The sequence below is a fragment of the Talpa europaea genome, assembly GCF_964194135.1.
Source record: "Talpa europaea genome assembly, chromosome: 5".
In the NCBI taxonomy this organism is placed as follows: Eukaryota; Metazoa; Chordata; class Mammalia; order Eulipotyphla; family Talpidae; genus Talpa; species Talpa europaea.
The window spans coordinates 35073547-35086422 of NC_140071.1; the positions used below are offsets into that span (position 1 = coordinate 35073547).

General features: G+C 35.0%; 1 protein-coding gene across 2 annotated transcripts in view; it reads left to right on the forward strand.

Annotated features, from left to right (window-relative positions):
• Nucleotides 1–12876, forward strand: part of ARB2A (ARB2 cotranscriptional regulator A) — a gene marked incomplete at both ends in the record, with an annotated part of 418987 nt that overhangs the window by 269919 nt on the left and 136192 nt on the right. For both annotated transcript variants that reach the window (XM_084234095.1, XM_084234096.1), the window contains one exon: nucleotides 5461–5545. In XM_084234095.1, coding sequence (XP_084090221.1) covers nucleotides 5461–5545 — 85 coding nt within the window. The remainder of the gene's footprint in view (nucleotides 1–5460; nucleotides 5546–12876) is intronic.

A 12876-nucleotide genomic window follows, 5' to 3' on the forward strand; every position in this document is an offset into this window, starting at 1 on the left:
TCCTAACATGAACTATTGTGAAAATCAAAGGTGTTGACCAAGAAGAAAAGCCTTGAAAAGCAAATGATACCACAAAAGGAAATGAGATGTATGATTATAGAAAGCACTATAATATCCCAGAAATGAACATTTATTAAGTCATTATTTATGGAACTTTGAAAATATTCCTGGTCAGAGCTCTTCCTTAAAACAAGAACATAAAAGGAGATTATATATATATATCTGTGTCAGATACTCTTGTAGGAACCCACCTCAATGTGTGACACCTCCCCACCCCATTAGAGACTTCAGTGTGGTTTGGCAAGAGTCCAGTGTTTCCCAACACTTTATCAGGATGAATCTCCACCCTTTTTTCCTTGTCGTATTTTTTTAAACTCCCTGTCCACCCTTAAAGACTCCTTGAAATAGTGAAGAGCAAACAAACCTGGATTCAGTAAATAGTAAGGGCTATTTTCTTGGCTATGGGTGTTGGAAAAAGAGTGAGTTAGGCTAACTTTGGTGTCCCTCAATTCCCAACTTACCTGTTATTTGGAATCAGCCAAATAACAGATATTTTGCAAATATCCCTTCCAAGAAAAAACATCTTTGTTAAACTGGAATGTTGTCCATAAAAATAAAGCTAGTTGTTGATGAGCCTCAGTGCATTTGACTGCTTAGTGATTGGTCCATTCTTTCATCAAACACTTTAAATATTGGCGTTAAGACAGTGGTAAGATCACCTAGTAATTCTTATTATGCTGATTTTTGTTTTTAATCATGTTTGTAAGCAGGTTTACATTAACATGATAAATTTATTGATGTTCATAGTCATTTACTCTAAAAAGCAGCTTGTTTAATCTTACCAATTAGCTTACAAAAAGAAAGGAATATATTCTTGCATTACTTGTATAATTTTAAAATAACAATTTCTTTTAAAGAAAGAAAGTCAAAAAGCACAACTTTTGGCAGTTACTCCAAATGAAACCTACTCCCAACTGAAAAACCAAGCATGCATTCTAAGCCAGCCTCATGAGGAGAAATATAACAACTCCTCAAGAGGCACTTCTTAGATCAAGTTCCAGGACTGTAAATGTGAACCTACTGAAAATTATGCTAAGTGAAATATGCCAGACATAGGCTAAGCCATACATACACTTATATATGGAATCTAAATTTGTCAAATATATATGCAGTGAGTAGAATCATGGTTATCAGTGGCTGAAAAGTAAGGGAAATGGAGAAATGTTGGTGAAAGATGTTTGTTGCAATAATGAAGAGCAAACAAACCTGGATTCAGTAAATAGTAGGGGCTATTTTCTTGGCTATTGGTGTTGGAAAAAGAGTGAGTTAGGCTAACTTTGGTGCCCCTCAATCCCCAACTTCCCTGTTATTTGAAATCAGCCAAATAACAGATGAATAAATCTAAAGATTTAATATACAGCATGGTAACTATAGTTAATAATATAGTATTGAATACTGGAAATTTGCTAAGAGGGTAAGTTTCATGTGGTGAGCCCAAAAAAAGTGGTAAATATCTGAAGGGAAGATATGTTAATTAACTTGACTGTAGTAATTATTTCACTATATGTAGATCACATGTTTTACACCTTAAATGTATACATTTTTATTATTAAAAATAAAGAAAATTTGCATAGATAAGTGTTTCCTTATATATACCTAGTCCCCAAAACTCTTCAGCCATGCCACATATATGGTTCTGTATAATAGTCACTCTTACTTATCACCATTCATCTCTGACTGTCAGTTGTGGGAACACAAACTGGTGAAATATAGCTGTTCTTTTCTGAGGACACAATGACTTCCACATTAAAAATCAGCCCCTAAGGCATTGGTTATTTGCAACTCAATCCAAATGTAATAAAAAGCAATGTAAGTCTAAACTCAACCAACAAAGCATCTCCAAATACTTCTAAATACCTTGCACAGGAATACCTACTACTTACTTTTCTCTGTTTTCCTACAAAATAAAATAATAATTTATTTGCTGTCTACTCTGAAATGTTGTCAACCCTTGACTCAAATATCAGAGTTCCTCAGCACTTGATATACAAGTACTTCTGTTCTATATCAAGAGTTCCCAGGACTTTACATTTCAAAAAGAATTTACAACCACGAAAACCTGTGTGAATCTCCAATAAAAGACTTTTAAATTGAAAACACTTAACTTTAGGAAACACCTATTAGATTCCATTCTTTTCCTTTTTTACCATCAAACGCAGAGAAACTCTAATGATATGATCCACCCCCTCTTTTGACTCTGGTTAAGGGCTTCTTTCTCTCTGCTTGTTCGTTGGTATGAGGCAGGGTTGCATCTAAGGCTCAAGATGCATTATGTTTGATATATTTTACCTTGTTGTCCCCTTTTTTCTATATGTTATTCCCACTGAGGTGAAAAATGTGACATGTACATGCATGCCTCTCACATATATATCCATTAAATTTAAGGTGTAAAACGTTTACAGTCCTACACAGGTACTTAGTCATTCCAGAGAAATCTTGAACATGTTCGCTTTAACTAGAGTGTTATAATCTTTGTATTTTTATCAGAGATCAAAGCTTAGACATCGCCTAGATAAAAATTAAATTTCAGAATCATAAAATTTTACCCTATATTTTGCTTTAAATGTTTGAGTTACAAAATATTAAAAATAGGTATATACCATATGATCCAGCAATTCCATTCCTAAGTTTTAACCTGAAAATACACAAACAGCAATTCAAATGGATACAAGCACCCCTATGATCACTGCCAGACTATTTACATAAGCAAATTATAGAAACAACCAAGCACCCAATGACAGATGAGTATATTTAGATGTGATATATACAAACACAATGGCATGCTACTCACATAAAAAAGGTCAACTCTTGCCGTTTACAATGTGAATGAAACTGGAGGGGTTATACTAAGCAAAATAAGTTAGAAGGTGAAAGACAGGTACAGATGGTTTCACTCATATGTGAAATATAGAGAAACAAAACAAAAGATCAGACAAAACCAAACCTAAAACCAAACTTTAGAAATTTGACTGTAAGAAGCACAATCAGACAGTTATAAATCAGAGACATACTGCAGGGAAAGAGGAGGAAGAGGGGGTCAGAGGGAGGGAGGGAGGAGCACAGGGGACTGAGGTGATGGTGCACAGGTGCATTGGTGAAGGGAACTCTATGGGGACTACACCTGAGGGGGTAGGGGAGAGCAAATACTGTTTAAAAATGAACAATGATGTAAAAAAAAAATAAAAGAAAAAAAGAAATCTGTAAGATTGAGATTCCCAGAGAGGCTTGGGAGGGTGGTTAGCAAATGGGAGAAGGTACCAATGAACAGTGGTGGAGAACTATAGATGTCTTGGTGGTAAGGTGTGGTACAGTTATAATCCAGTATTACCCAAAATAGAAACATTAAAATAAAGGTCACCTAGATAAAGTTCATCTTATTCAGCTTTTAAGGGTCAATAATAATGCATTAGATGATGATTAATTACTTGCATATTGCTGTATATCATCACTTTTATTAATATCAGAAATATTCTTTTAGTCATAGTTTTATACATGTGAAGTCTAGGTAAGCAGTATTAAGACTGACATATCATTTGGGTAATAGCCAACTTCCATCAGATTTCAAGGTACCAGTAGGATTAATAATAATTAAAATATATACCTAATCGTTGCCTGTCTGTTGGTAGTGCTAATTGCTGTCATTGAAAAGACTGAATTGTTTAAGAAAAAGAGCAAGAAAGAGAAAGTCATTCTTCATTGAAGCTATCTCCCTGTATCATTGGGAGCCTATTTTTAGTACCTATAGAAGTCATGATTTTTGAATTTATTAGGGGCTGTGATGAATGATAAAACAAATCATCCATTTACATATCTTGACACTGCTTTGGAGAATACTTATTTCTTACAAGCAAGTGTCACATTGTATATAAAAGCGGGCTAATTGTGTGCTAATCTGCATTATCTAGAACTCTCTGATGTGGTATTTTATCAATAGTAATATTAATTTTACTTATTTCAAATGTATGAAATATCTTCAAAAACCCTTTTTCTTTTATAATTTCTGCTCTCTTACATTGTATAATTTTGCATTCAGCTGTTAATTAAGATTAGAAATGCAAGTTATAGAATACATATCCACTTTAAACTATCAAGCTTTTATAATACATGAAATACTAATATTTTATCCAATTTAAATGTAAAAAGAGAGAAAGCATTTAAGAACATTACTAGATGTTGTGTTTGTTTTCATGTTTTTTTTTTCCACGCAGTTCAATAGTTTCCTTGATCTACTGTTTCTTACAAAAATCTGCCATGCTTTGTGAACTTCACTTTCTAATCTCATACAGCAACCCTTCCTTTATGTTATTCCTGCTCTCCTTGGTCCCAGAACAGTAGGGTTGCCTTGACAAATCTATTCAAAAGCCATTCCTCGGCCTTTATTGGTGGGGACCAGGGCCTTTGAAATTCTCTCCTCACTGCAACACAGCTGACATCTTCTTCCAGACAGAATGAATTAAGGAAATACAATAAGATACTTGATCTACCAGTCAAGGATCTTTCCACAGTGAGGACGGATTCCATGGTGCTCAACCAGGGCAGCAAGCATCTAAAAATACACAATACATGCTTGTTTACCAGAATAGCAATCAGCGATTTTTCCAACATGATTGATAGGATGATTTCTTTTAAAATGAAAACTGTCTGGAAAATCAGAGAGAGTGAGGAGAGAGAGAGAGAGAGAAAGAGAGAGAGAGAGAGAGAACGTGGGGGGATATTTTGGAAATGTTTTTAAAGCTATATGAAGTTAATCACATTTTTTAAACCAGATTTCAAATTCAGACTTCAATATATGGAAAGAATACAGTTATTTTTATTTCATTTGTTTGAGTTGTAATTCATCTTTATCTTGGAGGTTTTCTTTAATATTGGAGATTTTGTGTCCTCAGACACACAGCTATAATTCACCAGGTTGTTTCTTTTGAACTATTTTGATACAACCCTCTTTTGGACAGTTTGAAGTAATAATTAAAAGATGGTGTGTTTACAAGAACCACATTTTGAAGAATAAATGAAAATTTTCTTATAGTATTACAGAGAACGTGGCTTAAAAATGTAACTATTCTTTCACATATTTAAATTAATATTTATTTCGACTAAAAGTTAAAAATGGATGCCTTTTTAAATTTCACTTCATTTTAATCCCTATATGTATTTGTTTACTTCTTGGACATCTAGCCTTCTCTTAGAAATATATTACAGAAGATAAGCTTTATTCCACATTCATGTTGATCATGAATAATTACTGACTGTTTACATATGAAAAAATTTTACAGTGTTTGGAAAATAAATTGAATATACTTCTTAGTGATGCATTATATAGACAAATTAATCTCTGCTGCCTAAAGTGTTGGTGTGGCTTAAATTATGTTTCAACAGAAAATTGTCTCTATTATATTACAGAACTGTTGTAATTGGGTCTCTAGCTCAGAACCTCTAGACACATCAGTGGAATCTATGTTGCCTGACTGTCCCCGAGTCTCAGCAGGTATGTGTTTTGATGAGAGATGTATGATTTCTTTTTTAAGGTGAGAAAGAAATATGCTAATGAAATATAAGATTCTGTTTTGTGAATTAAGCATGTTGTTCTGCTTTGAATCACTGAATGAATTATTGGTAACATATGGCATGGGTCTGATCCACTAGCAGAAATTCGTTAAGTAGCTGAAAATGCTTACCCACAAACTCACTAAAGATGAGTAGGTGAAGCAATTTGAAAGTAATATAGGCAGTTGCTGTTGCTGTTGAGATTATATGTGGATAAATAAAAAGTAGATTAAGAAATGGACTTCGTAGCCATACAGGATCTCAAACAAAATATTTGCCTCTGATTCAGTACCAACCAGTAAGAATCAAGGCTAGAAGAGAAATTGCTGTGACCTACAGTCTTTAGAAAAACATTTCATGAAAAATATTCTGGACTTTATCATTCTTGGCTGATAGTTATTCTTTCACTACTGATATCCTCTAATTTCAAGGCTGAAAGGTGAAAGTAATTAGTAGTAGTAGCTGTTACATCTTACATTAGAGGATAAGGGGGAAAAGGAGGGAAAAAAGCAAAAATATATAAGGGCAAAATGTTCATAACTATTATTCCTCACTTTGCAATTGGTCATATATTTGTAGCTGATATGTATAACTGACTTCATGCCATATTCCCTTTGCTCTTAATATGCTCCTCAACTGGCTATTGTTCCTTGCTAGGGAGGATGACCCACCCCTTCATTCTTGAAGAGTCTGGGTCATTAGTAATGCTGCATGAACTAAATTTTATGGTTTTCAATTGATACTAATCACGGGAAGTAATTATAGATGTCCTAGAGGATTTTCTGCATTACACACATATTCCTCTTTTCCCCTATTTTGTAGTAGCAACTCAATATTCCCTCAATAATTGGTATCAGTCACCCCAAATGGTACAGTCACACTCTCCCTTGCTTGTTGATTCAGTGGTATTAAAGCTCTAAGTTGCAAGATGTCAGTGTCAGCTTCAAGTTCAATGAATCATTGTTATGTCACCTGATAGACCTTTAGATAAACAGAGCCTGAAGTCAGAGAGTGGGAAGCAACAGTTTTGCAAATAGATCACTAAAGGTAATAGGAAGAGGGGCCAGTCCCATTCATTCCCAGAGCTGGAGGAAGTAACAGAGTACATTAAATGCTAATTTATAGCAAATAACACATTCTGAAGGCCATTGTCTAAGCCCCACAAGATATTGTCACCAAAGGAGGCACCCTAACTGAATTATGAAAAAGTCCTTCTACTGTTCTATCAAGCCTGCTGCTTACGGCAACAGTGAGTGTATAAGATCAGTGAGTGTTGACAGAGTAGGCACTTTTCTTGTCCTTTCATTTGCTCTTTGGTAAAGGCCAGCCTCCTTCTTATGAGCTGCTCCATGGAGAAGCCCACATGGCAAGAAATTACTATGACTAGGCAAGAGCCAGTGAGGATCTGATGCCTACCAATAGGCAAGTAACTGACACTGTTACAGGAGCCTCTCCGAGTTGACCCTTGAGATATGAAAACCCCAACCCATTCCTAATGTGGCCTTGTGGGAGACCCTAAATTAGAATCACCCAGCTAAGCCATGTTCAGATTCTTAACCATCAAAAACTGTGATAAATGTATAATGTTTTAATCTGCCATGTTTGGAAGATAGCAATAGAAAATTAATACAAGAGGCTTAAATTTCAACTCTGGTGGCCAGTCACTCAAACCTAAGTAGAAACAACCTCTAAAAAAAATTTTTTTTTAGATAAAACCTTGTAAGGTTCCTCTTTGCTTTGATACTTTAGTATTTAAGAGCAACACTTTGTTTAAAAGCACTAAAAAGTTAATTGAAGACAGTTCATTCCTACCCTTGCCTCCCCACTACCTGATAGACTATGCTGTACAGTTTATCAAAGATAATATATTAAGTTTATTCTATACCACACTCAATAGATTTTATACTGTCTTGTATAAAATTCAGCTCTTCTCTGCCCAGTTTTTCCTCTTAGGACAGAATTTGCTATTCTCAGTAACCTAGATTGAAGGTGAGATTTTATTCTAAAAAATTTGTCGTAAATCAAGAGATTTTATATTCACACCTCAACATATGTCCATTTATTCAAATATTTATTGAGTACTTACTATTTTCCTTAAATAGCAGACTTGATAGAATGACTGTTCTGAATGGCGGGGACAAAGCAGTGAGTTGTAGTTTGTGATGACTATCTTTTTCCCTAGAAATTATTGTTACAAAGTGTTTCCTGGCCCTCTGCTAGTGGATGGGCTCATTCTTTTGAAACTGTATTCAACATGAAGGTGCATCAATGAAAAGGGCCAACACTTCCAGCGTTTTCCAGGGTTACTTATAAAGAACTGTGTAGATTTTCAACCAAGATCAGTGGTTTCCCCTCAAAGAGTCCTTAAAATGCTAAACAGTGTGACATGATCAAAATGGGATTTTAAAGAAATATTAATTTGGTAAACGGATAAAAGAGAATGTCAGATGATTTTACATGTATGTGGAACATAGAGAAACTGAACAGTGGATCAGAAAAAAAGACAAAACTTGCAAGCTGACCACAGATCTGAGACATACAGCCAGGAGGGGTTGGGGTTAGAATCGGAGGGAAAAATCCAAGGGAGGGGACTGTGTTCTGTGAAACAAGTGCTATGGTGGGGGGAGAACTGAGGGACTACACCTGAGGGGAGAAATCAAATTGTTTAAAAAAATTAACAATGATGTAAGAAAATAAATTTAATAAAGGGGGGGGGCAAGAAGCCAGAGGCAGTAGACTAATTAGACTGTGATGATAAAGGAACCATATTAAGTTGATGGCGTGAGCTGGAATGGTGGCAGTGGCACTGGAGAGGATAAAAGAGCTCTAACAAATATAACTGGGAAGAATCTACAATCCTTGATGATAAATAGATTGGATCTGGAGATTAAAAAGTAACTGGAATAATGAAAATGTCATTTCCAGAAGTTTAGAGGGGTGAGTGGAGGAAATAGGGTAAGAGATGATGAAATTGTGTTGTGACCTACTTGAAGTGATGAGAGGAAATACACATGGAAATAACCAAAAGCTGTTGAAGTACCTTTGAAATTCCTACATTTTCTGATCAATAATCCTTTTATCTTTAAAATATTAAAGATTTAAAAAATGTGCTGAACCAAGTTAGTAATAGATGTCCAGATCATACATTTACTTTAGTGAAGTCTCTTCTTTCCAACTTTTTTAATTATGTTTTTTTCTTAAGTTTTGACATGCCTTCATCCATTGACTTAATGTTTCATGATTATCACAATGAAATTACCTGTTAAAATACATAATCATTCAATATTATGTCTTCCCTTTATAACTGAATGTTTCCCTTTACAAAAAGTAGATCTGTTCATTATAACTTTGTTTTTTGAATGTTTCTTATGAATATATATTTTTTAAACAGATTTAACAAAAGTTTAAGTGGTGCTTAAATATCACTAATAATTATTTTCAGTACAGTCATGTTTTTAGGAGTGGCAATGTTGTACCTTGTACTTAAAATGAAGTCTGACTTTTCAGTAATTAAATAACAGAGTGAATGGTGGGAATCCATGGCAAATATATGTCAAATGAGTAGTTCCTCAACTTCCTTCTATTGTGTAACAGTGTTTTCTTACTGGTAAAGTCAGCCAGTTTAAAAACAGTTATTCAGGCAGACAAAAGGTGAAAATGAGAACATTTTAGGGGCATGCTCCTGATTGGTGCTTCCCAACCATGCCGTTCAAAGCCCCACATCCCAAGAGGCAAGGTTGCTCTCCTGAAGTTAGGCATCTGGTCCTGCTAGATGTTCGTTTGTTGCCTTAGCACAGGGTACCCCCATATCTGCTCCTGTACCTGCTGCTTCTAAGTCTTCTTCAAATAAAGGCTGTTCCAACAGGTCAAAAAAAGAAACTTTGTGTCTCCAGGGCTTTCCCTGGTGGCACAGTGGTTGAGCTCTAGGCTGCAAAGCTGCCCGCAGCTCTGATGCCCCGGTTCTATCCCAGGCCACCGGCGAGGGTCCCACATGGTGCGGAGACCTCTCCTGCCACGTCCACTGCTTCCCTCAGCAGTGTATTTCACCAGTCTGCCTGTTCTGTACCCCACTCTGGCTCTGGTCAATTCTCTCACCCTCCCGTGCTTCTGACTATACTCAGTGCTTGTATAAATAAATAAATCTTTTTTAAAAAATTAAAAAATAAAAAGTTATTCAGGGAATTATACAATGTTGAATTGGATCAATATTTATTGAATAGCCCACATTCTCATTATTTGTTTGTTATAAAGTGACAATAGATCTATCTCACTCATAGAGATGTTATAAAATGTTAGAACTTTTACAGTATCCAGAGGAGATATTTTTAGTTTGTCAGAAGGAAGTTACCTCAAAAATATGAAATATGAAACTGAGCTGAGATATGAAACTGAGCCCTGGATATTACCTAGTTTTATAAATGATTGATAAATCAGTAAAAATCAATTAAATATATATGTGTATATATATAGCAGTACTCTTAATTTTCAATAGCTATTTTAAAATTTAAGGCTTAGTTTTTTTAACTATTATTAATTATCTTGATTGAAAGGAGTGAAAAAGCAATTGTAGAAGTAGTCAGTCTTCTATTTCCTTGTCTCTGTTTATAAGCAACAATAATTTATTTCTTTTCCTGTGTTCTCTGTGACATTGATGAGCCACAAAATGTTATATAGAAACCTGAGCCACAGAAAAATAGAAAATACAGTGAAAAATCAAAAGGATAGCCAACAGTTAAAAGAAAAATGACCTATAGGACATGAAAATCTAGGAACAATACCACTACAGAAACATTGGGATAGCAGTTAAGATGAAATTAGAAGTGATCATGTGTTGTGTGCTGCTCCCCCAAAATAGATAATGTAATTTTTGACTGTTTATAAGAAGGCATTTCCCCAGGGTAAAATGAAAGCAAAACAAATCTTTGAAAACATACAAGGTTCAGAGCATTGATATCTTCTGACTTCTTACAAGCCTAGACACAGTTTGCTTTGGATGGCATATAACTCATTGCCAAACTGGTTCTAACTGGGCCTGAGTTTGGGTAAGTGCTGCTACTAAGGCATATTTACTTTCAGCACCCTCCATCTGCACCCCCTTTGGGCCTCTTTGCACACATGAATTCAGTCTAGATGCATTCACTCTAGTCGTCAGGCATTTACTGCAAAACCAGACGTGACTCTGGGGGCCAGGGACATAGCAGTGAGTTATAGCAGATAAAGATATCACTTGGAGTTTACATTCTAGTTGGAGAGATAGACAATAAACAAGATAAATAAGGAATGTATATAGTAGGTTAGATAGTGGTAATTGGTATGAGAAAACAAAGTAGGAAGAGAAGGCCCGAAATATGTTGGGTTTTTTTGTAATTTTCAGTTAGGTAGCTAGGGAAGGACTTGCTGAGAAGCATATCTAGCACATTTCTAGTCCTGATCTGTGCCTCCCACTGATAAGGGCAGTATTTGCCTTTCTGAGATTACATGTAATTTCTCTAGACTTCATGTGTCTACCCAGCTCCAAACTCTGTGCCCTGTTCTCTATGGCTCCTTGACAACCTGACCTTGTCACCCCCACTTGACAAGCCCTCTCAGATTAATAGTAACCATAAAGCACCAGTACCAAGAAGTTGTAAGCTTATTCCACTCTTCCTTAAGTGACATATATAGAAAAGTACATTTGTATGGCACCCTAGCATTCACAGACGAGGTTGCTTATGTCTGGAGGTGAATGGATGGAACCCTTCTTGGCTCACCTGAAGTGTGAAGGGATCAGTATCTTGGCATATCAGAGCTAGAAAGATAGCACCATAAACGTAAAAAAAAAAAAAAATTTAAAAAGGAAAAAAGGAGCCATTGTAGGTGGCTTAGGAGTTAAGAATTAAACTTTTAGAATTTCTCTGTTTAGATAACCCTGTCTTGGTTCTAGATATGAAAGAAGTAGATCGTTGATAACTTGTACCTAATTATCAAGCCCCCTTTCTCCACCAGAACAAAAAGTAGAAATGTGCAATTTCTACGTAAATTTGAATTGTAGAAAACCCTAATTTTTCTTTGCTTAAGCAGTCCAGATTGACTATTTACACTGACTGAACTTACTGAATATTTGCTAAATATTCATTTTATTGCTGAAAATACATCTTAAGGGAATGACAATGAGGAGTTCTATCTCTTGTTAGTGAATAATCACTTCTTTTTAAAGATAACAGTGAAAAATCAACAGTAATTGCTTCTAAGATTTGGTGTCATTCAGAGTGTAGACAAGTTGAGCTGCCTAATATGTCTAATATGTTTGAGACACAGCTCAAATTAATTAGATAATTGAAAATCTATACTTTGCCTTGTAAGCAGACCTTAAAATTCAAGGCATATTAGCATATATGAAACGGTACCACTTTTGACTACATATACTACTCTTGAATTGTAGCGTTCCTCTTTCCATTCAAAAGATATATCCTCTAATCCTTTAAGTGATGTTTTTACTAACTAAATAACACTTTTCAGGCAGTTTTTGTTCCTGACTGTAAAACTGGCCTTGTAGCTGTTATTCATCAGTTAGTTTCCCTATTCATTGCTCTAGGCTACCTTATAATTATTAAATAGAAGGGATGAGTTTTTTAAAAGTTGACCACCAGAAATTCTTGTGTTTTTGGTGAATCATTCATTATAGTTAACTGGAATGAGAAACTTTGGAGGAAAGAAACGGATTAAAGAATCATTTAAATCAATCTACCTAAATATGTGATATTTCTGTAGATCACCAATATTTGCCCCAATTATACTTCATCAGTCCAATATTATGCTGTGATTTTGATTCTTTCCGTTTTCCAGTAATCATAGTGAATATAAGTAGTCTCATTCCAGAAATCTCACTAAAAAAAATAAATTAAAAATAGTCACCATGTTTTTTACAGCTTTCTGAACCAATTTGTGAAAAATCCTTGGAAGAATTTGGCAGTAAAGGTGGCAACTCTCCTTTTACAGAGCTAACTCTTCCCTTTAAAGATTAAAAAAAAAAAGATTTTTAACTAATTATTTTGGGGATGCTTTTGGATAAATAACTAAATAATATGAATTTGTATTTGTACTTCAAAATGATAAGTTATGAGTTAATGTGGAAGAGCTATTACTTCTATTGACTCCATAGCTGTGTCTCATAGCTCTTAATGCTCTATCCCTAATTGCTGGAAAAGTAAGTCGGGACCACTGTATCTAAGACAGAAATTTTCATGCTTTTTACCATATGTTAAGTATTGATCTCACTTCTCATGGCTGTCT